This window comes from Lagopus muta, chromosome 1 (assembly GCF_023343835.1).
Source record: "Lagopus muta isolate bLagMut1 chromosome 1, bLagMut1 primary, whole genome shotgun sequence".
In the NCBI taxonomy this organism is placed as follows: Eukaryota; Metazoa; Chordata; class Aves; order Galliformes; family Phasianidae; genus Lagopus; species Lagopus muta.
In genome coordinates this window covers 39,709,928-39,736,808 of record NC_064433.1, presented here as the reverse complement: position 1 = coordinate 39,736,808, position 26,881 = coordinate 39,709,928, and the positions used below count along the sequence as shown (strand labels likewise).

Sequence of the window (26,881 nt, the reverse complement as noted above, 5' to 3'; positions counted from 1 at the left end):
CACTGAATTTGTTTTTGAGGCTTCTGCCCTCTCTTCAAAGATATGCATGGGATAAGTGAAGGGCTGTCATTTTGAGTCAGCTATTTTTCAGTCAGACTGAGTGTTACAGCCCAAGTATTAAGACAAGGGAAACAGCTGATCAAATAGGCTCCATGATTTTGTTTATTCAGATGACAAAAAAATACATTCTTTAGTTGTTTCCCATTAAAAAAAGTTAGTGTCTTGTTACCATTTTGTAATATAAGAGCAGTGAAATCAACTGCATAATTTTCATCATTTTGGTTCTCTTTATTTCTTAATTAGCTTTATATCCCAACAACTTCTACATAAGCTTTAAGAGTGCGGTTGTACATGTCAAGTCACATTAGTTATACAACAGATCCCACCTTCGGGGCCCACAAACTATGACTGACCATGCAAGATTTTGGTTGCGAACAGTAATTCCGGATGACAGTATTCCCTTGATCCCTGTGTATTTCAGGGGGAATTGCAAGAGCGGAGGTCATTATCGTCATGTGTTGTTTATTACATAACTGGATAAAACAAAAATATGTTTTGCTTTGTTTCTAACCTGTGGGAGAACCATGTTCTCTGGAGCATTACAGTGTCATATCTCAGCAATACCTTGGGCTGAAAGGGAGGGCATACTTAAAATGGGTTTCACTTGTAGCTATGGTAACATGAATTGAAAAGCAAGTTATTGTGAGCTTTTATCGCAGTTGTTAATTTGTCAAAGCAAACATGACAGAAGCAATTTGTAAAGCTCTAGGGCAAACTCAATTTGCACTTTGAGACTTTCCCTGTAAAACACGTACAAAACAAACACCAAGAAAAATACTATCATTATTCAGTTCAGAGAAGTCAAAGCTCTTGATTCAGGAACAGCCACTGGTCCTTCAGATAAAAAGAGTGATGAGAGCACTTTAGCTCCACAGGTATGAAGAAGTGAGTGTTCTTATAAATTCTGATACTATAACACAGGAATTTCAGAGAACAGCAGCAACTGAATCATTAAAAGGTATGAAGGAACTGTGTCAGCAACTGAAAGAAATAGTCTAAGGTACTGGATACATGCAGCCTGGCCAAACTAGATAGTAATACTATGGGTATAGACCGAAGATATTTGGAGGCTGAGAGGAAATGGTTAAGTATCAAACTCATGGAGCATAATTTTGCTTAATGATTTATTTTTAAGCAAAGGAAAGCTTAAATTTCTTAAAGAATGAAATCCACACTGTTCAACAAAATAGTAAAACTCAAATACTGAATTATTTGAGATTATATTGGCCAAAATACTAGAGATCATATTGCTGCTAGTAGGCTTCTTTTGGCACAGCAAAGAATGTACAATTTTATAAACTCATATATTTCTCTGTTTCCAAGCAAAACAAGAAAAATGTGTTCGCAGACTGCTTTGCCTTACAGTAACTGTTACTGTAAGTCACCAGATGATCCTTGCTGTCCTTTCCAACACCTGTCACTCACCTTTCAATTCCAACTAAAACAATACAAAGACATTAAAGGTGTTAAATTAAAATAGTATCATACTGCTTATACTAGTAATATTAACAATGTATATTAGCAACAAGATCTCCACACTGTGGCACTGTAAAGTTTATAAGAATATAAAAGGTGTATGTGCATATGTGTTTTCCAGCTTTAGAATTCTAATTCAACCTCACCTGAGATCACTGGCTTATATTAAATATGGCATATTCACTTGATATGTGACATTAATTACAACCCCAAATAGAGAAGTTCAAGCAAAACTATACAGAGCAACACTTCTACTTCTTACTAAAGTAAGATATATAGGCTGTTTTAATAATACTTTTGAAAAGTGAGCAGAGTTTTAAATCTCATTTCCAAAACTAATACAGGAACTGTAACATTATTATATATCTATATTATTGAAAATACAATATCATTATTATCAATAATATACAATTAACTATTTGTAAATTTGATTAAAACAGAAGGAAGCCAAGAATATCACCAAACCTCTGCTGAAAAGCACTTCAGTTTGGATAAAAGCTGCTTCCCAGAACTTGAAGGGAGACAGCACACCAATTTCTTTTGAGATCATTGCTAGCTGTTGTCTTAAAGAAGTGGATTTAGACTCTGGTTCATCCTACCAGCTGATAAGCCACCTAGACATGTTTTTGTTTTCTTAAACTCCTTTCTTCTTGGGGGAATTAGGAATGATAGCACTTTAATCCTGGCTGGATTAAGTGGTCTTAACAGCTATTAATTATTTTGTCAAACTCAATTAACTTAAAAGTTTTAAATATGTATATGCTTTTGTTTAGCAGCAGTGCTGCTCATCTGGACAACTTTTCTTTCTGGCACGATTATATATTTCAAATGCGTTTTCATTGTTTGCCTCACTGTTTCCATGAGACACAGAATCTTTTCAGTTTTATGGATAAAAGTTGCCACTTTGGATTGGATTGAAACCTTCTCGTTATTGAACTTAATGTTAAATCTGTGACTACCATTGGTATACATGAAATTTTATGTGTATTTTTGAAGCATAAAAGCAATGGTGATATCAATTCTGGTAGCTGAAAGATTTGTTTTGTAATCACTGTTTAGTTGCATTCTTAAAACAACATGAGGAGCAACTTAAAATTTTGCTTCATTTTATGTTGTTATTTCTTAGGAAACTCATGCTAAGCTAACAAATATTAATGTTAGAGTCTTTCACTGTGATGCCCAAATACATTTTAGTAGTTAAATTTAAGCATCAAGAAAAATTAGAGCTCCACTTGGTAGCTACTTGGGTGTTTTTTTGTTTTATTTTTGTTTTAACTAGTGCAAATATTGCTAATCTGCTACCAGATAGAATTTGATCAATGAATTCCATAGTTTTTCTATCCCATGCTATATTACAATAGCTGCATTATGGAAAGGCAAAAGAACTTGCTAAGCAAATGCATTGAGCTGAACCTCATTATGCATGAAATTATAGTGTCTTTCTTGCTACAAAATAGGCCAGTTGTCTTCTTCTTATACTTTAGTTCTGATAATTTATGTCTGAAGGATGTTGTCGTCATCTCAGGCCTGCTCCTGTTTTTGAGAGTCTGCCAGTGTTTTGTATAGGTGGTTTTTATTAAATTTATTAATTTTTCAATGAAAAATCAATTATTTTAAAAGCTTATGACAAGTGTTGGTGTTAACATATGCTATGTTAGTTTGTGTTTGTCTCTAAATATTATATAAATTCTAAAATGCATGTAGATTTGATTAATTTTGTGCTTACATCTTGTGTAACTTCACACTTAATTTTATTCCATAGGAATTTGCTGCACTGACAAAAGAATTAAATGCATGTAGGGAACAGCTGCTTGAAAAGGAGGAGGAGATTTCAGAACTGAAGGCCGAAAGAAACAACACAAGAGTAAGTGTACAGCAGACCTTTTCTGGATATCATGTTGTATAAAATAGGAGAAAAAACTCCTTGCCCTCCCTGAAAATGTATTTAAATAAGTACATGAGACTTGTCAGGATCTAAGTAGTAGGATGTATCTACCATGCTGCAGACCTGAAGAAAATGACTCCATGCTGGACTTTGAACGTTGCAAGGTATGTACATTCAGAGCAAGAGACTCACTAATCTTTCCAAGACCCAAGTCCTACATAAGTAGCCTGCACAGATCTTCTTCTCTTCTCAAGGCTAAGGGCAGGGGTACAGCATATTGAGGTACCTAGGAGCCTTGATTTTGGTCTGAATAAGGATGAGATGAAGGCTGCCACTTGCATCACAGTGACTATGCTGTTTAGTCTAGATGCAGCCACTGTCATCCTTGAAGTAAATATCATTTGTGATACAGCTGAGGACATTTCACCCCTAAGTTTGCTATATTCTGCTTCAATCAAAAGCCATTATTCTGTCTGCAACCAACAATCCATGATAGTGCCTCCTGGAACAGGTGCTGAACACCAAAGATGTTTTAACATATTTATGTTGCATTCTTCTGTGCTCTGGGCAACTCTTCCTGCTTTCATCCTTTCACTATACTAACAGTGCTTTGTGCCTCACTTAATATCTTTCCCTGGCTACCTGACTGGCATTCCAAAGGTTATCTAGCAAGATACTTGACAAAAGAATCGTTGACAGTCTTTCTCCATCCTTTTTACTGCCAGATATAGCATAGAGTGCCACAAATTCCAGAAATCCAAAGATGGTCAAGTGATACAGTTGTCTACTAAGAGACAGTGGTTCTTCATCTACCTCCATGCTAGCTTAAAGGAGCAAGAAGAGATAATCTTGCTAAATGTAAAAGTTTTAGATGTGTTGAGATTGGGAAATGTGATGGGAAACAGATAAAACATATTTTTTCCTCCCATAACTCTTTCATAATCTAAACAATACAAAATTGCTCCCACAAAATTAGAATTAATGAAGAACATTGGAGTTGCAATGCATTCTTCAGGTTGGCAAGCCATCTCAGCCATGTATTTCTGAAATAAAGCTGCTTAGATTTTCAGTAACTGTTATGTATATCAGTTATTTAAATGTTTAAAGGAAAACTATTAAAGTCAACTTTATAAAGTTACATAGAACAAAGAATAACTTGTATTAATTTCTAGCACAAACTTCTGAAGACAAGATATGGTTAAGATAAATGCCCAGACAATTGTACTGATTGGGTAATCTCCATATACACATTCCTGAACAGAAAATACCTAAATTTGCCTTTCTTTACAGAAAACATAGTGCATATACTAAATTTAAATGTATTCTTCTCAGTCATCATACATTCTCATAAGAATGCGTACAAAACTACCTAGCAGAAAGTTTTTACCATTTCACTACAGAGCCCACTGAACACCAAGTTTGTACCCATACCTAGCATGAGTCTGATAGAATAAGTAGCTCAAAGAGGAATACCATGACAGCCCTGTAGTCAGACAGTTGCACACCAAACAACTGTGAGAGAAAAACAAATTGAGTTAGTTACAAGTCAAATTAAGCTCTGTCATAGCACTTTCCTTGCGAACAAAAAAATTTAATTATTGTCCATTCTTGTTCTTTTTATATTACGTGAAAGAAAATCCAGTAAGAGATTTTCCAGGAGATTCCAATTAAAAGTTGGAAAGTATGATGATGTTGCCAGAAGTCCTTGCAGTTTAATCTAATATACTCAACTAATTTGTCTTAATAATGAGTACAAAGGTAGGCATTGGAGATTAAAAGATTTAGTATACAAAAATATACAGAAAATGCAGGAAATGCAAGAGTAAAGAGCTGAAGATAAAGATAAGTGTTAATGAGGAAGAAGAAAAAAATCAGACATGACTGATGCCTTACACTGTCCTCCAGAATTTTCATTAACATGTTGTCATCCATCATGTCATGTATATATTCCTTCCATTCTGTCAGCTGCCATATACTAAGTTAGTTCCTGGAGTCTATTCTAATAGTCATGTTGCCTTATACAGGCTCCCTACACTGTGTTTATAAAAGACCAGCATTCCAGGTACACTGGTGCAGCTGTTGTCTTCAGAATACAATCATCTCCATGACATACTAGATAAGAGGTTTCCAACAGGAAGTCATTGTACATAATGAAGCACTTTTACAAGCTGATATTTATGCTGTTAATGCAAAGCAGCATTAATAGTTTGTCAGAAAAAGCTACTACTTTTTTTTTTTCCTATTATTAGAGATTCACATTCAAGTAATACTATTTAGAAGACAGAAATACTTTTGCAATGAGGAATCAAAATGTCTTTTCTAACATCTAAAGTGAGTCCAGCTAATTCTTCTTTCCATCTGCCCCACTACAAGTCATATCTAACCAGCTCTGGCCTTACTGTGCCCACAGGACACTCTCATGCATAGCCACACTTATCACCATGACTCAGTACAAACACTTTTTTCCCAGGTAGCACTTTCTACTAATAATAATTAAAGAAGCTCAGGTCTAGATTCTTGGGTTCCTATTTTGAACTTTTTTAATGCAACCTTTTATTTCCCTGCAATAGAGATTTTGAGAAAGGACATAGAAAAGACATAGAGATTTTGGAAAGGGTCCAGAGGAGGGCGACTAAGATGATCAGGGGGCTGGAGCACCTCCCCTATGAGGACAGGCTGAGGGAGTTGGGTTTGTTCAGCCTGGAGAAGAGAAGGCTGCGGGGTGACCTCATTGCAGCCTATCGATACCTGAAGGGAACCTACACCCAGGAGGGGAGTAAACTCTTCAAAAGGGCTGACAACAGCAGGACTAGGGGAAATGGATCCAAGTTGAAGGAGGGAAGATTTAGGTTGGATGTTAGGGGGAAGTTCTTTACAAGGAGAGTGGTTAGGCCCTGGAATGGGCTGCCCAGGGAGGTTGTGGATGCCCCGTCCTTGGACGTGTTTAAGGCCAGGTTGGACGGGGTCCTGGGCAACCTGATCTGAATGTGTATGTTTGGTGGCCCTGCTAGGCAGGGGGGTTGGAACTACATGATCCTTGAGGTCCCTTCCAACCCGGGTGATTCTGTGATTCTGTGATTCTGTGATTCTGTGATTCTGTAATATCACTGGAAAGATACTGTTTGAAACATCTACTGCTTCAAACTGGAGATCAGCAAGAAGAAATTGAAATGGCAAATCTGTCAGTTTCTGAGTACATCGAGATAACTCTTGCTTTCTATTTCCCTTTTACATTTCTCATACATTTTCCTTTGTTCTAGACCCACACTCATGTATTTATTTATTTTCCCTCAAAAAAAGCTACAAAACCTAATTTGCCATTTTATGCTAAGCTGCAGCAGCAGATCCTGACAGTAGAATACATTAGAATGTGCTAGAATAACATTCTGTGAGACCCACAAACTCTTGGTCTCTGCCAAAAGACTGCACCTTATAGCTTACCCTAGACTTGAGTTCCTAGTCAGTCCTTCTAGTAGAATTCTTAAACAAAGCTCCCTGGAAGACTTTTTGCTTTAAAATATGTATTTTTATTGCCTACTATAATTAACTTCTCACATATTATAGTAAAAATATTTTCATGTCACAAACTTAGATGACAACTTAATCTGCCAGTACATTTGGCAACATGAAAAATGCAGGAGCATATGTGTATGTATTGATTAGTGTGGTGTTGCTGACAGGAAGACAAACAGGCTCTCTCTGTAAAATCACTGCATGTGATTTTGAAAACATATACAAAAATACCTTGGAAGAAATTACTATATAGAGTGAAGGAATGCTATCGAAAGGGACCTGGACAAGCTTGAGAAGTGGGCCCATGTCAACTTCATGAAGTTCAAGAAGGCCAAGAGCAAGATCCTGCATCTAGGTCAGGGCAATATCAAGTACAGATACAGATTGGGTGGAGAATGGCTTGAGAGCAGTCCTGAGGAGAAGGATTTGAGAGTATTGGTTGATGAAAAATTGAACTTGTGCCAGCAATGTGCGCTAGCAGCCCAGAAAGCCAACTGTGCCCTGTGTTGCACCTAGAGGTTATTTTTTGTCTTGAATGTACAGAAATTCAAACGTGGAACATAAGCTGCAGCTAGGCTATGACTTCATTTTTTCAAGGAAGGATTACCACCAGTACTTTACCAGTAAAGTTATTTGATTTCCCACAGGAGCAAATGGGCTTCCACTGCTGTTGAACAATGCAGAGGAAAATGACTGGCTTTATGGCTGAATTTAGAGATAATCTGCAACCCCTTATCTGCTTAGTTTACTTTTCTTCTTTACTTGCACCAGAGGTAGAGATTCACTAAATAACGTGTATTCTAAATACAGACTGAAAGGAAATTGCATTTTGCACGTGTTGGTGAGAAGCTGAACATGAAAGAGCATTGTCTTCTTAGTGGGTTGCCCTGTTTTTATAAGGAATCCTTAAGTCACGTCAATCTCATTTTAGCAAATCTTTTTTCTTCTATATTGTATTTTCCCATATTCTATTACATACTTTTCTTCATCACTCTCTCCTGATTCTTTCCTTTCTCTGTTTAATACCCTGCTGTGAACTTCTTTTTTTTTTTTTTTTCCCAGTTTTATTGAAAACAAAGAGAATTAAGATAAAACACTTTATGCTAATTAAAATTCAGATCCTATAATAATGCAAACGTTACTGAGTCATACTAAATTTGGTTTACTGAATCATTCTTTAAAAAATTTCTTTTTTTCTTTTTCACCAGTAAATCAGTGTCCCTGTGGCAATGATGGTTTAGTACAATAGAGGTACATGATAACATACAAAGACATTTAGTTACACATTTCTATTTCACGCTGCTTTGGAAATGATCTGAGAAACACAGTAAACTGTATTCTAATAGCTGTCTGTTTTTAGTTTGTTCTAATTAACATTTTAAAGTTGCTTCATTCCTTCACAAAATAAGCAGTCAAACATTTTTCAGTGTTTGAATAATCATTTTTAAACATTCTTTGTGCTCATGAAGTCAGAGCTCTAGAAACACCCATCCCATTTAGCTACGGTAAAATTATCAGCTTGGGATCTTGAGGATCCTAAAACTCACCCAGCATAAGAACGAAATTCAAATGTCACATTATTTCATAATTCATTGTCAAGCTTATGCTTTCCAGCAGGAAAAGCATAGTGATGACTGGTATTATACGTGGGTGATTCTGTCCTGCTTTCTGCTGTTGATCTTCATCTTCTCTGCAAGCCTCCTGTCCCTGTGAGTACTTGACGACTGTAGCAGATCAACACAGAGTGAGGGAGCAGAAAATGCTCAGCAGCATGTGTTCTTTGTTAATGCCAGTGTGTGACTGAAACATACAAAAGCACCTAAAGCTGTTTCTAACAAACTGCTTGTAATTTAATTAATTATCAGTATTTTTGCAGTAATATTTTGACATGAAATCTTTTCTTGTTCTTCACAAATATACGTATGTGTATATTTTGTGCATATGTAGTTGAAGCAAAGATGGCTAAAATATCATTTTAAATATAATTTCAGCAGAGGATGGAGGAGGGATTTGCCAGCAGGCTCGCTAACTCCTGGGTTGATTGGTTACTCTTCCCTTTCAGCATGGCTGGGAGTACTGTGGTACAGGGACACCTGGTTAGTCATACTCTGTGTTCAGCTAACATGGATTTGCTATAAGAAGCATTCACAGATTTTGTGGAGAAACAGTCTTTTGTTGAAAAGCAAAAATAAGAAATTGCTCTCAGACAGAAGCCTATGTCAGCATGTGTTGTTGAGCACTCTGAGAGCTGGCAGTAAGGAAAATACCGCAGAGGTAGTTTCTGGAAAAATGAACCACTACTATTTGAGTAGCTGGAATATTGTTCTTACATTAAGAAAAAGAATGCAGTGTTCACAAGTAATGCAGTAATTTTGCATGAGTGTTTGACACTTACCTGTGTCAGTAGCTCATTTTTCTACATTATGATAAAATCAGTACAGTGTTTTATACTTGCAGTTGTATTTAACAACTAAGAAATATGTGTATACATTTATATTTGGCACTTCTAAAGTGATAATTCTAAGCTTAGGGCAAAACTAACTTGTGTGTATATTCCTATACACTTGTGTGTATATCCTATGTTGACATCATTTTTCTCCTCTGAGGCAGTTTTTCTCACTTTTACTTCCCAACCAAGACTCTTAAGAATTTCCCTTTCTGATCATCTGTCCAGGATAATCTGTTTAGGATAGTAGAGCATTATATAATAAATTTACTCAGCGTTAGGTTGATTTAAAAAATTAGTTTGCAAGATTATGTAATTCTAGACTTTTACTATAAGTGTCAGTTTAAGCCACAGATAATTGCAAACTTATGGAAGATCTGGCCATGGTAATTCTGTTCTGTTCATGATAGCAATTAGCTATTTAAGTTATGAACAGAAATATTCTGTTAAGAGTTGGGAAGCTGTCCTAATATAATAAGAGTTACAACCTTACTACATCCCCATGTCAAGTTCTCGATGCCACTATGATTGAAGAGGCCTCTTCAAATCTGCATGTTACTTTGGACTGCTTCCAGTTATTAAAAAATCAGCTTTGTCTGTTGTCAGCCCTACGGAGATCAGATGACTCATTTGCTTTTGATAAATATGAGCCACCACTTCAAATAAATAGTGGTAAAAATATCTTCCTTCTTCCATGAACTACATGGAGTCATTACAATTCTTCGTGTACTAACATTAATCATATATATGTTCACTATTTTTGGCAAATAATGTAATTATTTTAAAACAATAAGCAGCTGCAAATCTAGATATGAGAACCATGTTTTAAGCAAAGAGTGCATCAAACCCAAATTGTTCCTAGCTTGATAGCTGTATATTACAATTACAATGTGTTTGTTCTCTGTTTATGCTCTTTCATGTCTTGTTAATAAGGTAAAGGTCATTATGTGGCTGAGAATAACTATGGATTACAGATGAAAATGTCTCTTTACTAATTGTAGTTATGTTAAGAACAACATCAAAAGAGAAATAATAAACAATTTGCTGTGTAACTTTCAAATTTCCACTTAAGATATAATTGTGCATTGTGAAATACATGTATCAAGAATTATGATTCATGAATTTAGCAACTTTGTTACAGACTTAGAGCTTACTAATTCTCTTCTATGTTTAGATAGTAAGAGTAATGGTAGCCCTATAAAGGCCTTGCTAAATTGTGAATTTTCCATACAACATCAAGTCATTTCAGTTTTTCACTTAAGCTACTTAGAGTAATAATGACAATTATCATGCTTTTACAGAAGGTTATCTACAAGCTAGTCTACAAATAATTTAAATTTATTTAGTAGCCTGAAATGTATTGTTTATGGACCATTTGTCTTCCCTCATGAAGAGACATAATGAACATTTTAGAGCATGTTAGTGACATGTAGATGGCATGAAAGGTGACATTTAGAGTAAATAGTCTTCAAATGTAATTAAACATTATTTCTACTTTTTTCATGTTTTATTTATCATCTTCCAGTACATATTTAAAATCAGCTAGGTTTATAAAATATAAGCTGCTTTCATATTTTTCCATGATGTTCTACAGAGGTTTTGGTCTGTTTAGTTGTTATTTGATAGCTTATGATCATTAATTACAACAACAAATATTGTTGTAAATATGTCCTTAATGCAGTTAAGTAGTGACTCTATGACAAATGATTTTTTTGTTCTCACTTTCCACAGAGTTTAAAATTAAATTATGATTTGATTTTCAATTTTTGTACTTATTCTATCTGATTTTGAATCATGAAATCTTGGCAGTAATTCCAATAGTATCTCCCATAAAGAGATGGCCAAGAGAATTGCCATTTGGTACCATGCATTTTGTAGTTGAGTCTCCAAGGCATTTAGGTGAATAGAAATTAATAACCTTTCATATACAATCCAATAGCTGTTACTGGAGCATTTGGAGTGCCTTGTCTCAAGACACGAAAGATCACTGAGGATGACAGTGGTGAAACGGCAAGCACAGTCTCCCTCAGGAGTTTCCAGTGAAGTTGAGGTCCTCAAAGCTCTGAAATCTCTGTTTGAGCACCACAAGGCTCTGGATGAAAAGGTACAGTATGGAAAATATATATATGTGAAATATACCCTCTGACTTACTGCGCCTTATGATGCTTATTGTGTATTTCCTTCTTTATATTAGTCTTTTACTTAAAATATTTGCATGAATTCTAATAAGTCCTTGGGAATGTATGACCAATAATTGCAGTATTGATCACTTTAGCTATCCTTTGTAGTCAGTAACACTGACTTTTCAAAACAAGCAAATCTTACCCTTATCAGAAAGATTTCCCCTGTTAGTGCTATATAAACATGGATGGAATTTATGTCTCTGGTATGTTTTTAGGTTATTGATGAGAAAATGTAGACTTCTCAAATTTTAAAAATACAAAGGGAGAGTGAAATAAGAGTAGAGATCTTTTTGACTACGGAAAAGGACTTCCTCTTAAAACTTTTTACTGGGAAAATATTCTAAGTTTCAGATATATTTTTTTTTCACTGACTAAGCACAGCATTTGCTGTAATATTAAAATAGTATAAAATGAGTAGTAGATACTTCATTGTCAGTGAATACACCATATTCATAGGGAAGATGGTCTGTACAGAAATGTCTCTTCAGTTAATCAGCCTTAAACTTCTGAGTGCTTCAGGTCTCAAAGGCTCCTTACAGCCGCTAAGATGCTGATATCTTTCCTTGGTTTACTTCATGGAATGGAAAGATGTACAAATAATGTTAGAGCACTATGGAATATTGTGGTATATTAAACACACACATAAATGGGATAGTTTATAACACAGCACATGAAAAGACATTGTTAACATGGAACAGAAAATACAATCTTAGGTTAACTTCATATTTAAAGTAGATATTGAGCTTAAGAGTATATTAGGAAGTTCTTTATATATAATACAGGAAGGACAAAAACTAGAAAAAAAATATAATTTTATTTACAACATTCTATAGATTTCATTTCCTTCTAATACCTGTCTGAACATGTTTATTTTTCGCAGCTTTTTTTCTATTCTGGTTTACACTTTTGATTCAACTTTTAAAACGTACATTTGTAAACAATGAACTTATGCAACTTCTCCAAACTCATTTTTAGTTGATTTGCTAAGACAAAATGTCCAACTGATCTTCACAGAGAAAAGCAACCACCAGGTTTTACTATTCTACATGATTTGAAAAACATTGGTTCTCTTAAGATAATTCATGTCAGAAAAGTATACCTATCTATTTTTTAATACAAAAACAACCAATTCATGTTGACATTATCACTATCTTTTTATTCATTAGCAGGTAGGTAAGAGAGCTTTTATTCACTATGAACAAAATTGATTCAATTCTAGCATGTGCAAGTGTTTTTAAAAGCTCTTTGTGGGCTGCAGATATGGAGAGAAAGGAGAAAGACTTTGACAGCAAGAAAAAATGTGTAAAGTGATTGCTAAGAGACAGAGGAAGATGGGTGATATTTTGCACCAACAGCAGTGCTAACATGACACTGGCTATGTTAAATTTCAAGATAATAATAATAGGGCTGCACTTAAAAGCCAGAAGAATAATCTGGGCCCATGTTGGATATATCCAGTAACAAGGAGAGCAAACCTTTTCTAGTGCATCTGTGGCTCCATAATGGGAATCACTTCTTTAAAAATAGACATTATACCATGGTTTGATAGATTAAATGACATCTGATTAGTCTTACTTTGTGAAGCCTTGTTTAGTAAAACTCCATCTAGAGCCCAAGAAAATAGGAGTACACTGAAGGACCATATGAAGTGTAGGTAGTACATTATTTTTGAAGTAATAAATACAATTGGAGTAAAATAATACTTGCTTCTATGAGCTACTTTTACTCACTTACTGTCTTTAAATTCCAGAATGGAGAAAACAAATTGAATAATCAGAAAAAAAACAAGACAAATTTATCAGATAAAAATATTTTGCAGTTGTTACTGCTCCTTTTTCACTAACAAGGCAGTGAGTTAGAACAACACTTTTCTTGTATTTGTTAGAAATTAAGATGATTTTGTTTGCTTTGTTTGCTTTAACATAAATTTGAAGAGGGAATCAAAGCAAAATTAATTGCAGTGTACTTCTATATGAATTTCAGAGAATTTGGCTTTTTTTAGATTCAAAGTTTTTTCAATATGAACTTATGAAGTTCAGGAAAAAAATAATACAATTACTAAATGATAATAGTTAAAGTAATATTCAAAATATATGAATACCAAATGCATTAGTATGGTCTTTTGTAAGCTGTATGTTTTTCCTGGAATATGGATGAGAAAACCTGAAGTCTTTAGTCAGCTTTTGTATTATTATTCTTCAAGTATATTTTGAAATCACTTAGAACAGAGAAAAAATAATTAATAAATAAAGTTACAATTTCTAGGCTGTAGAGTAGGTTTCTCCTTTAAATCATAACACTAATGTAGCATTGTTTTCTCTTTTACACTGGTTTAATGAATACCTTCCCCCAGTTTTAACAACTTCAACACCACTTCACGTGGTTGACCATGAAGAATTAGTTGCAACATTTCCTATGTCACCATGGCATATGTGAGTCCCAATTAGTTGTTCTCTGCTCAGATGAAAGAAAAAAGACTTCTGTGCCAAGGCAGAGTTGCTTTCAGTTCCTTTAGAAAATGTTATAGTTGCAGAATAAATAACGGCCATCAGACTGCAATTTTACTTAAATCATTATAAAAAAGTGCATTAACTGTGTAGCTGCAAAGCAGGAAAAGAAAGAGGGCAAGGCAAGGCAGGTCAAAGCAATTTCCAGCTTTGTCTTTGTTTCATGCTGGTATTGTTCTGTGTTTTAACTGACAAAAGGTCAAGAAAGAAAAAACATGGATTTATATGAACATAATAGCTTGATATTCAGAGTAATGAAATTAATAATTACCTATATTTTCTGAATTGTCATGTAAAAAAATGTTTCCTACACTGTCTTTGAAACAGCTGCCTATTATTTCCAAGGGCCGTTGTTTTTCAAACTGTAAAATGTCTTTATAAAAGCCACTAGGATTCAGTTCTACAGTGATACAGGTTAAGGATATTTTTTTTGTGATTCCAGCTCCCTTTGGAGCTCTCACCTCCTCAGTAAAATGGCCTAGTTGGTTTGCAAATTCTAAAACTCCTCTAAGCAAACACAAGTGTTAAACATTTTAAAACATATTTTAAACACAGGCATTCTCATTTATAAAACACTTAGGCTTAAATACAACAAGATTTTAGGAAACTTTTGGAAGATGTGAAGTAAAAGGACAAACTCATTGCATGTAATTTCAGCTAGTAACAGTCACCATCTTGTGATATTTTCCTCCATCATCTTGTCCTTCAGTAATACTTACAGTCAAGAAGACTGAAGTGAGAAAGATGATTCTCATTTCTCTACTAAAAAAAAATATTTTATGACAGCTTGCACTGTATAAAAGGTTGAAATAAAGCTTCTTGGGAGAGGACTGTAATCCTTAGTTATCAGTGAAGTGCTAGTGAGAGACAAAAATTATGGTGGGAATTGAAGCAGGAATTTTTATAGAAAGTGCATTTTACAGAGGAATCAGGAACCTCTGGGAAGGTTGAGAGCATATGAAGAGGAGAGAGAGAGAGGAAGAGCAAACACAAAGATGATCAGAGGGCTGGAGCACCTTTCCCATGAGGATGGTCTGAAAGAGCTGGGCTTGTTCAGTGTGGGGAAGACTCCATCACTGCAGTCTTTCAGTACATAAAGGGAGCCTAACAGCAGAGATGTGGACAGACTCTTTGGCAGGGAGTGTAGTGATAGGACAAGTAGTAATCGCTTGAAACTAGAAAAGGGTAGATTTATATCATATATATAGGGAAGAAATTCTTCACTATGAGAGTGGTGAAGCACTGAAACCCATTGCCCAGAGAAGATATGGATACTGCATCAGGATGTCACATGATGGGTACCTCTGTAAGTCATGATTTCTGTTCTTTTAAGACTTGCAACATTGTTTAGTGCATTGTAGAACTATAGTATTATAGCATTCCAATAACTTATGTGAATAATTTAAGCTGAAGTATGTAAAGAGGACCAAAATCCTCAGAAGTACTACTAGATCTGCATTGGTCAGAAAGGCTAAGAAGTTTCTTCTTTTTAGTGTTCTTTTCCTGAACATGACTTTGGTCGCCATTCTTGAGACTTACAGACTCTTCTAGCAAAATCTGACTTCCACTGCGATTAGTAATAATAGAAAATAAAGTATAGTAGGAAAGGTAATAAGAGTTTTTAGACTAGGAGGTATCACAAGAAAAAATATGAAAGTTTTAGTGAAACATTGCTTTATGGGTCTCCCATATTAGTCAAGGAGCTGAAAACAATTATACATACATGAAAACGTGCAACATTTCATTGTACATGAAAGATTGATTTTTTTGTTTGTTTTGTTTTGCAATGGAATCTGCTGATCTAGTAGAGTGCATTCACTTTCTCTTCAAACACTCCTTACATCCTTAAACATTCTTAGGTCATCAGCTGGATCTAGGATGGTTTGGTGGGAATGGTGATAGAAATATCTGTTGAATTTAGGCCCATTTTACTGGGTTATTGTCAAGTAACTTAATGCGACGTGTGTATTGAAGTTGTGTGGACTAGCAGATGAGTTGCTATAGGATCCCTTTATGGTCAGAACAGATAAAGTAACCAACACACAGCACTGAAGTTCAGTTTAGGTCAGATTTACCTTTTAATCGTACTGGGAACCTTGTGCCTACATTGCTAGCTTAGGTTATCTATACTTACATGAGATAATGCTGAGCCAAGATGCACAAACAACAGAAAAAAAAATATGTTTTCAGAGGTGTTACATAGTTGTTGCTGCTGCTTTTCATCGTTTCATTTGTAAAAGATGCTTGTAAACAACATTTTATGCGTAATGTAATTTAAGAAAATTAGCACTTGCTTTGTTTTCCGTAGTATTATATGCAAACTGTAGAACAGCAGTATGGCAATTTGAAGTTTGAAACCCATTTTTGTGGGTTACATTTTCCTATGGTTAGGTTTAAACATTTACTGCAGAATATGTCTAATGAAAGGATGTAACACACCAATAGACTGGCAGGGCATACTGTAGTGCATATGAAGGATTATATAAATTTTAAAGACTGATAGAAGAAATGTTACAGCACATATTTTTGATTTTTCTTCCAGGTAAGGGAACGACTGAGGGTTTCTTTAGAAAGAGTCTCTGCACTGGAAGAAGAACTCGCTGCTGCTAATCAGGAGGTAATGTAAAACATTTTATCTCCTTCTGAGGTTCAATTTCTTCTGAGGTTAATATTTTGTCCTGTGTGCTCCCTGTCACTTTTCTTAAAGCATTCCGAAAGGAGGATAAATTACATTCTGAGTAAGCTGATCAACAAGGCTGGTTTAAGGCACTGGCCAGATTGATTAATACAAGCTTTTTTTTTCTAATTTATTCAGTTGTGAGCAAACTAAAATTTAGGAGCTAGTTACAGGTTCCTAAAATTTTAATGGATATGAAAAAATTGAGTTTATCTACTATCATGTCATAATATAAAAAGTTTAATAACTTGAATCCCCATTTTACTATTAAATTAAGTAAAACATTTATAGATGCATATTATATGTATGTTAAATTAAGGAGGAAAGTATATGGCTGATATCAAAATTTATGTTTGCCATCCCTTTTAATTGCAGTATATAATGGTGAACGGTGGAGCTGTATAACTTTTGTGAATTTAGACAATAAATTTTTCCCCTATAAGCTAGCTTGCAGACTATTCTCATATTCTGATTTGTTTGAAAGTGTGAACACCACAAACTGACTGTATTATACGTGCAATGCATGCTCAAACAGAACAGAATTTTGCACCCATGGAGATAATTCTGAAGCCTGAGTGTATAATGGATTCAGGTGGTCACACTGCCACCCCAATCACATTCTGAATTTTCACCTGAGATGTGCTTCTCATACTGTTTAATGTAAGTTAGACAAGCAATAGAAACAGTTGAAAGCTATTTTGGTTTATGTCCATTTCCTGGTGTTCTTTTATTGAACTTTAAGGCACAAACTAAAAACAACCACAGAAAAAGTTAAACTACAACCAAACGCCTGTGGGAAAATGGAATGCCTATAATTCTGGACAATGTGTGAAACATAAACTACTGTAGTTGTTTACTGATAAACTACTGTAGTAGTTTTTTTTTGTTGTGTTTTTGTTTGCTTGTTTGTTTTTCTGATGACAAGCTAGAACAAGTAACTTTCTTGAAGTGACTTCTTAAAAAGGGTCTGCAGTGTATTAGTTCTTCCTATTCATAAGCTATGAACAAGATATTATAAATCCTCCCTTTTATTTGGGCAGACAAAGTATAGTTACTTTATCTATAAAATACAATCCCTCTTTTACTGTTCCATTTCATGGAATAGTTGGGTTCAAATGATTTTGTTATGCTATATTGAGTATAAGTAATCTGTTACTCGTACTAGCAGTTACTGAACAGAAAGCAGTCCTTTTGAACAGTGAAACTGAATGAGATGCATTCCATTACTCATATCACTCTCATTCATGATCCAAGTTGACTGAGTATGGGACCAGGTCTTTAGAGCATTGCCTTATTATCCAGAGATCGAAAGAAAATTATTTTAACTTGTATTGACAGTGTGGAGTAAAACCATACGCAATTAAATTAGTTTGAAATAGGATTTTCATAGCCGTTCTTGCTCCTAATGCTTAGAAATGCTATGAATTTTTTGTCTCTAGATGATACTAAGAAATTTAGAAAGTATTTAATTAGCAAAGCTTGACATGACCATTAACAAAATCAGAATACTGGTATCCCAGTTTCCCGTGAGGGACTGTTCAAGCTTCAAACTGGAAATTCAGTTGAATAATAATAAAAAAGAGATAGATAGAAAGAAATAAGTGGATAATTTTCACACATATAATGTTCACACAATTAGCAAAAATTGCTAATAAGCAATTTAAATGAGTCAAAATTAGTTAGACAATCAATGTACGCAACTGTTCTTGTACTGCACTGCTCAGTGAATGCACAGGCAATACATGGCTTTAAAAATTTATCATACTATGCATGAAAATACATGAGTGAAGTTTCCAAGGAATTAAACTTATGCTTTTCAGTAATTTCCATATTCCTGTTATTCAGTGTTTGCTTGCCCATGAGAATTTGTATTTACTTTTAATATCCGTTTTCTCATACTGGTTGTAAGAATGTACTACATATTCAGGACTGTATTTAAACACAAAATGACACCAGAACACAGTCCCCCGATTAAATGAGCATATGGTTAAGTATATAATGAGAATTCAGTGATTAAAAAAATGTAGAAATCTGCCTTCCTGTGAAGTTCCTATATTATGGTTGTTCTGACACAGCAACAGTGAGAAACAGCAGACATTCATGAATTCTTGCACTGGAAATAAACTCATTTGAAAGGGGGAGGGGAGACTGTAGCTTCCTTCACTAGATGTAAATAATCTCTCAGTTAACAGTTTTTTGTAGCATATTACGTGCATAACAGTGCAAAAACATCCAGAACACTGACAAAGCTGATTTCAGCTGTAGTTGCCAACACTGTCTTACATAGCACTTCTTATTTGTATGGGAATTGTAACACCCAGTGATTTTAAATTGCAGGGGCAGTTGAGATGGACAGCTCAAGACACCAGTCTTGTGTATCTATCATGTGTAGCTAACATTTATGTGTATCACATTATGGTCACAGAGAAGGACCTTGACCTGCAGTTCCACTTACTGACTTATGACTTCAGTCATTGCTGTTGGCTGTTCTAGCTTTTAAAAAAAAACAGCAAATGGTTCATTGTTGGTTTGATTCTGTGAAGGCAATAGTTTTTACTTAAAGAGAAAGAAAAATTTAACTGTATATTTTATATTGCTGCAACTGATTTTTAACCTAGAAGGGTCTTTATAACAGCAGTCTGGAGAGTCTTCATGCAGACTGTGTATGATAACAGCCTATAGTAATTAAATTCCATAATACTTATAATATTTACTTTTTATCAGCAACTATCACATGATAAATCACTGAAAAACAGATTTACCTGTGCTTACCCTTCAAATACTTTTGAAATGATGCAATACTTTATCTAGTCGCACAGAACCCATGATCTCGCCAAATAGTTGTAGCTGAATACTGTACAAGCTGCAGGAAGTACAGACCATGCTAAAGTCAATGGTACAGTAATGTAGTGTCTGTTTATGAAAAATATGAAGGTAGGTGCAATGTTTTTCAGTGAGCATATGAACATCGCAATTTCCAAGGTTCTGTGAAACTCTTTCCTCTTTACACAGTAATTTGAATTATTTAAAAGTCTTGAGCTGCCTTAGAATTTCCTCTGCTTCTACCAAATTTTACTCAACATTTTGTGCATGAATTTAACTCCTGGAGCTATCGGAGGGATTGCGGAAGATTTGGTTCACAGTCATAGAACTACATGATTCTCTTATTTGTGCAGTAGAGTAGAAACCATATAAAAGAAACAGTTTGATGAGAAAAATTGCGTTTGCACTTCTTGTATGTCTAATATACTCAAAATTTTATCAATTCAACATTCAGAAATTGATGGAATTTAAATCTATGTATCTATGTATTCAGTATGTTCAGTGACTTTTTTCTGAAAGACAAAAGCAAGGCCAGGCTAGATAGCTTGTTCCTACTTCTGGTGACTTAAAGCATGTATTCCAGTGACAAATCTGAAATAGCCTTCACCTGTATTGTCACATTTTACCATATTTTCTCAGAGCAGTGTATGTTATTGCTACATAAAGTCTCACCTACATTCTAATGGTCATGATTTATTTATTTATTTATTCATTTATTTATTTAAGAAATAACTTTATGCAGCTCTAACTTCGGTGAAGGTTTCACCACAGTTAAATTAATTTAACTTAAATTAACAGAATTTAATTAATTAACAGAATTTAAATTTCTAGTTGATTGTGCCAAATGATATTTTCTCTGCAATGTTGCACATCATTAAAATATCTTAGTTTGAAATGTAATCTTTATGTCCTATATGTAACTGCTTTTCTTTTTGCCTTTAACTATCTAGTTAAATGTTAACTCTGGAAAATGTTACTGTGGCACTTGTTTTAAATGTGGTAATGAAGCAAAGCAACCTTGGCTTATTTTGTGACTCTTTCTTATACTCCATGCCCCACAGTGTTAATTTTGATCTCTGCACGTTTGAATTAGGATATGTGGCACAACAGCTGAAGAGACTGAAAAATACTTCACTGTCTTTTTTTTTAGAAGATCAAAAAATAAGCACAAGAAATAATCTGTAAAGTTTCAATAGGTATTTCATTTTATGCTCTCAGCTAATTCTAATCTAAGGTCTTATAGGAAAAACAAAACAAAGCACCACAATTGTGGACGTGTAGGGCAGCAAGGCATTTCTGCCAGAAGCATTTCTTCCTAAAGTCTGAGCAGAATAGATCTAAAATACAATGCATTTTTCATATAGTGACTTGAGTAAAGTAACATCTATTGGCATCTTTGAAACAAAACATCAGTATTCCATTTGTGGTTTCTCAATATTACTTATATCAACAGTAAATTTTACCACACTGAATGCAAAATGAACTTGTTTTTTCTTTTCTACAGTGATAGCAGATAATGACTTTGTGTATTTTAGTATTGTGATAAAAAAATCTTGTTAAAAAATTGCCTCTAGGTTTAATCTCCCATTCATAACTTTCCTTTGTCACTTAGATTATTTATGCATAGGATACCGAGTACTGTTAGTAACCCAGTAATGCACATTAAGTAGGTTCAATAACTTGGGTCTTTGCTGAAATAATTTTCAAGATCTGTGTCATGTAGCTGCCCAAATATCAAGTGATTTTGATCCTTGAAAGATTGTGAAGTGCTGTGTTCTCTTGCCCTTTTGTTTAATATCTGGCCACCTGTAATAAATGCTAAAATACCAATGGTGTGTTCAAGTTATGCATGTATTTCAATGTATTCCTTAAAAGAAACCACTTTCTAGTAAAGATTGATTAGCAGAAAAGAGTATATGGTGTTTGTTTGCTGAGAGCTTCCTTAAGAAAAGCTTAGCTGAAGGGAAAAGCCTTCCATTCTTTCATGAATCTAGTGTGCAAATTGTTCTGTTTTCAACATGTGTCATAAAGACAACTGTTACATTCTATATTTATTTTCCAAACTGTCAAAGATCCCTAATATGAATGGATTAAGCTGCTGCAAGGTTTTACTGCTATTAATAGAGGAGTCACATTCTTCAACAGAATGATAGATTTAAGCTCCTAAGCATCTCCACTGCGATACTGATGTTTTGTTTTGTTTTGTTTTGTTTTGGTTTGGTTTGGTTTGGTTTGGTTTTTTTTGTCACAATTAATACAGATCCTTCATTTTATGTACTTGTGAAACGTTGTAATGATTTTTGTTATATAAAGATTTGTGACTGAATGCCATTGCCACAGGTTTATCACTGAAGAGCACAGTGCAGTTTCAGCCTGTCACTCACAAAACAGCCTGAGACCTACTGCACTTCTCAGTGTAACTGAGTGTAACTCAGTGTACTGTTACAGCACATCCTTATGTGTCAATAAGTGTATGTATACACACTGAACTGTGATCAGCTGTAAGTTACAGTTTTTGAAGAAAAGAAAAAAATTAAGTTTTATAAGATAATGCTTAATAGAATATGACAAAAGACAAAAAGGAATGGAAAACTGTGATTTGCTAATTCCATTTTATTTACTGTTCCTCCAAACCTGCTGTGCAGCTGTGAAGCAATTGTTTAAATATACATTAAAAGAGGCAAAAAGCTAGATATTTGAAATCTAGTTTGCAAATCTCTTCAAATCTGCTTCATTTTTAATCTGACAGAAGCATGTGACTTAATGAAACCTTGGTCCCTTGTGATTTGAGATACTGATGGTTTATTTCATGCTTTGGTTCCATCTCTGAATAAATGATGACTGGAGAGTAAAAATTCCATGTTTCCTCCAAACCTTGTAAAACAAACACTCCTTAAAAATTAGCATCTTCATCAAAACAAGCATAAACATAATCACATGCATTCTCATTTTTCCCCCCTTTTTATGTGTATTGTAAAAAGTGTTTTTAGGTTGTTCTATTTCATTCTCAAAACAAATTAGGTATCACTTCTCTCACTTAAAAAAATGTAATCTTATGAAGATAAATCTCAGTTCTTTTACATATTTTCTGTTTCCCTTTTTTTTGTGTGTGTGTAAATAATTAAGGAACTAGGAAATACAGAGGAAGTATTCATTATACTCTTTTGGTTAAAAGTTATATCCTCATTTTTATAATGCCTTTTCTTAAGTTTTAAGAGTTTTGCCATTAAGGTGAGACTGTCCTTCTATTTGTATAACAAAATTTGTTCCAATCTTAATTCAAACAAATATTTATTGGTACATTTAGTAGCAATTTACTCCTTATATTCTATTTATATTTCAGTGCTTTTACTGTCCATTTTTACTATGATTATTTTTGCATTACCACACTCTCAACAGAGCTCCAGTAAAGGTCCAGTGCTCCATAGGAGCCCTGTGAATACCACTTTCAAGAATCAGGTTGATCCTGTGCTTTCTGAATGCCCTTGCCTCCCCAAAACTCTAAGGTTATTTTAACTGAATATAGCTTTCCTACAGAAGAAGTAGTAGAGGCCAATCCAATAGATTTCATGGGTAAGATGATTCATTTCATAAGCATAGATAGACAAATACAACTAAATTTCATAACTTGATATTTGACAGCCAAAGGCTGATGCAGTGTCTTCCCAAGTGCACTATCTGCCAGGCTTGGTACAGTGCATAAATCCTGGTATGCTGCATGACACACACTCACCATGTCGTAACTCCATGCTGGGGAGCTAATTATGTTAGCCAGCTACATGCCTGTTCTTTTTAATGGAAGAGAGGCTGGGACTGTGGGCAGGGTGAAAACTAAAGTGCCCTCTATGAGAGTCTGAGTCTAAATAATGATAGGACATCGTGTCTGGAGCTCACTACAGAAAAACTGTCCTGCAATTATCAGCATATGAAACATTTACATTTCTGAAATTCAGTTATTGGAGTTATTTTGAGGGCCTGCACAATATTTTATATGCATCAGTAAATAGGGATAGTGGGGCATGCCTGACATTTCTCCATGACAGCAAACAAATACATCAATATATGACACAGAGCCAAAGCTGAGGAACACATCTGAGCGATAAATTGATCTTCTTCTGTTTTCTCCTCTACTTTATTCCAGAGAATTACAGAATAGGAAAAGGCTATGTTTCTAGCACAGATTTATTTATCACCAGTTCCTCACCCAATGTAGAATAAAGGAAGAGAGACGACACAGGAAGATACACAAAGAAATATCAGCTGAGGGAAGAACAGGGTTGGCAGGGGCCAAGGGTGCAGCTGAGCGTATTTCACATAAGTTTGCCTGTACACCTGAAACTCCAGGAGATAATAAATAGAGTTTGTATGTGTTTGCTCATAATCAGCATGAGGTTTGTTTCTGGGATAATTTCAGATTGAATTTAATATCATGTGTTTGTCAGCCTGTTTAGGGACCTTACAAATCAATGGCATAGAACGCTTATAGGCCCTGGTTTCATAAGGTTGTGCCAGGAAATACCTTAAACACACTAACTTGTTAAAGAACATACCATGAAGTTATGCTTAGCTGATTTGCATTCTAGAGCTCACCATTGCTTTCACACAGGATAACACTGAAAATTTTAATTCCCGATGTTAAATTTTCTCAGTGCCTTTCTGTAAGACACTGGAAGAAAAAATACATCACTTCTGTTTGATGTATTGTTTTGGGATTCATAGGCTTAGAAATATGTGCCATCTTACCATGCACTGGTTGTGTAAATTCAGATTAAAGAACACAGCTGGTTATCTTTTCATCTGTATCAGCTCCAGGGTTATTTGACATTTGTCAGATGACATGTTTGGAGGATCAAGATAATATCACTGCAAGAATTAGTCTTGTTGATTCTTTATCCTTAACAACCTTCAAGCGCATTCATCTTGATAAAAATACAAGCATTTACCCATTTTTCTTTGTTTATGATCTGCTGTAACAATATATGGTTTTATTATTTATTTAATATATTTATTTGGGATGATTAAGCAATTTTCTGTATATTTATTATATATTACATGATTTATTAGAAACGTCTACATCCATTAACTCTCAAAGCAGGTTTAAAATAGTGTACCAACATCACAGTATTATATTTTATGCCTATTACTCTCCACAATCAATTTTTAATGCATAAATTGGTTTTATATGCTACAATTGAATAAAAAATATATGTTAATGACTCAAGTCAGTCATTAAAATCAATTTTAAACTTCAGTAGGTTCATATTTATTAACCAATATTCTAGTTAATATATGAACCAGCAGATGTATCATTTGGGTCACCTCAGCACAACAGTGCACTTGCAGGTCTAAGGGTATTCTCCAAATTCTTAGCAAGCACGATGGTAAAAGCTACACATCCGCAATAAGATGAATCAAGGGTATTTTGCTAGTCACAGGTCCATATTAGATCTCCTTCATTGACAAACAGAGCAAGATCCGTAAATGTGAAAAACTGATATGAGAGAAGTAGGAAGAGCATATGCTGGGTGTATGCAATGAATAGAAGTGTCTTTGTAAATGCTAATCTAAGTAAATACACTTTTGAGATTTTTGAAATCAGTTTGTTTTTTAACTTAGTGGAACAAATTCCCATCATATATCTGTACTGGAAGTAAATATAGAAATAATTTTACTTTGAATATACTGTAAAAAATATTTCAGCTTTGATGAAGAAAATTAGATGCACTTCTTTTGGATAGGCACTATCAATATTTACGTGAAATTACTCAGAAAGGAGCTGTAGGAGAATTTTATTATTTCATTCATACTTAAGAAATAGCCCAGTTCACATGGCATTGTATCTGGAAAGTTTGTATGTTTCTATTTGTGTAATTCACAGTTAATTTCTCTGCATTAGAGAATTGATATCAATTTAGATATATTTCCTGCAGTAATTGTAAAACAAAACATTTTAGAAGTTCAATTTACTAAAAATGTTCCTTACAATTAAAAAAATATTTAAAAATGTATCAGTAAGGACTAAATCTTTGATTTTTGCTAGAGAGACTTGTGGAAAAAAAAGAATCTCATTGAGAATGTCACTGAAAATAGTAACATCTTAACTAATATTAAGTGGGTACTTTTGGTTTACTTTTTGGAATTGAGACTTTAGTTCATTCTATGGTGCTTCAATTTCAACAGACTGTGAGATAGAAGATTTAAGCTAGGAATTTCTTCCCTTGTGAATGCAGATTAGGGCACTGAAATTCTTTAATTATAGTTCTGGGTTAAGGTTCATTTCTGGTCTGGAGTTAAGTAATATCCTATCCATTTGTATTTTCATGTTTTGCACAATTGGTAATACAGATGGTGATTTTAATGCAGATACAGTATATGGAAAAATTTAATAAAACTGTCTACATACACATGCAGAATAGTGGGATTTTCGTAACAGATGTGTCCAGTTTAAACAATTTCAATGTCTCTAGATTACACTATGTAGATAAAGAATATAAAATTTCATTTTGGGAAGGATGTTTTTACTCAGAAGTAAATAGATTAATGTAATCAGAGGAGGAAAATGGATTTGCTGTGCAAATAGCAAAATACTTTTATTTTAACCTCCACAGATTTTTTCAAGCCCAACTATTTACATTAAGCATAGGTTGCTATCAATTAACTGCTTATATACTAAAAGCAATTACATAAATTCCTAGAAGCACATTATTTTTATTATGTTTCTTCAATGTCTTATATGAAAAATTATGTTTGAATGCACAAATATATGTATATATACACCCTGAGTGAATGTATATGTATGTATATACACACACATTGAGACTGTGTTCATATAAACATGTAGGCTGCTCCACAAGTTATGCTTCCTATCTAGTCCCATGGAATCTAGAACAGATGTAAACAGCACAATAGTATTTGATAGAGAAAATTTGAAGCTACAAAGCACTGTTTTTCAACATAGTCACCATCATTATGCATTTTCAACAGCAATGAACAAGAGCATGCATGCTGTGCTCATAAATATCCATACCACCTACCCTGTCACTGTGCTCACATCTACTGTTTGGTTTCCATAAGGGTTCACCAAACATCAATGAGTGTCAATGGGTGCCATTTTTTTTTACATGGAGGAATTCAGTTCACACCCTTCCTTCTTCTTTTCCTTCATTCATACGTCCATGTCAGACAATATTCTGTCAGACTGCTCCCCTGTGCCATCTGTCACATGGCAACAAAATGTAATGGAATATCGGCGGGAAGGTTCAACCTCTACTGCCATACCACCAGTATCCATCTCCAACATCATGGGCTAAC

General features: G+C 34.4%; 1 protein-coding gene across 8 annotated transcripts in view; it reads left to right on the top strand.

Moving 5' to 3' along the window:
* PPFIA2 (PTPRF interacting protein alpha 2) overlaps positions 1 to 26,881 on the top strand; it is a 288,180-nt gene that overhangs the window by 181,843 nt on the left and 79,456 nt on the right. For all 8 annotated transcript variants that reach the window (XM_048934182.1, XM_048934184.1, XM_048934181.1 and 5 more), the window contains 3 exons: positions 3,299 to 3,400; positions 11,320 to 11,484; positions 16,613 to 16,687. In XM_048934182.1, the coding sequence (XP_048790139.1) occupies positions 3,299 to 3,400; positions 11,320 to 11,484; positions 16,613 to 16,687 (342 nt within the window). The remainder of the gene's footprint in view (positions 1 to 3,298; positions 3,401 to 11,319; positions 11,485 to 16,612; positions 16,688 to 26,881) is intronic.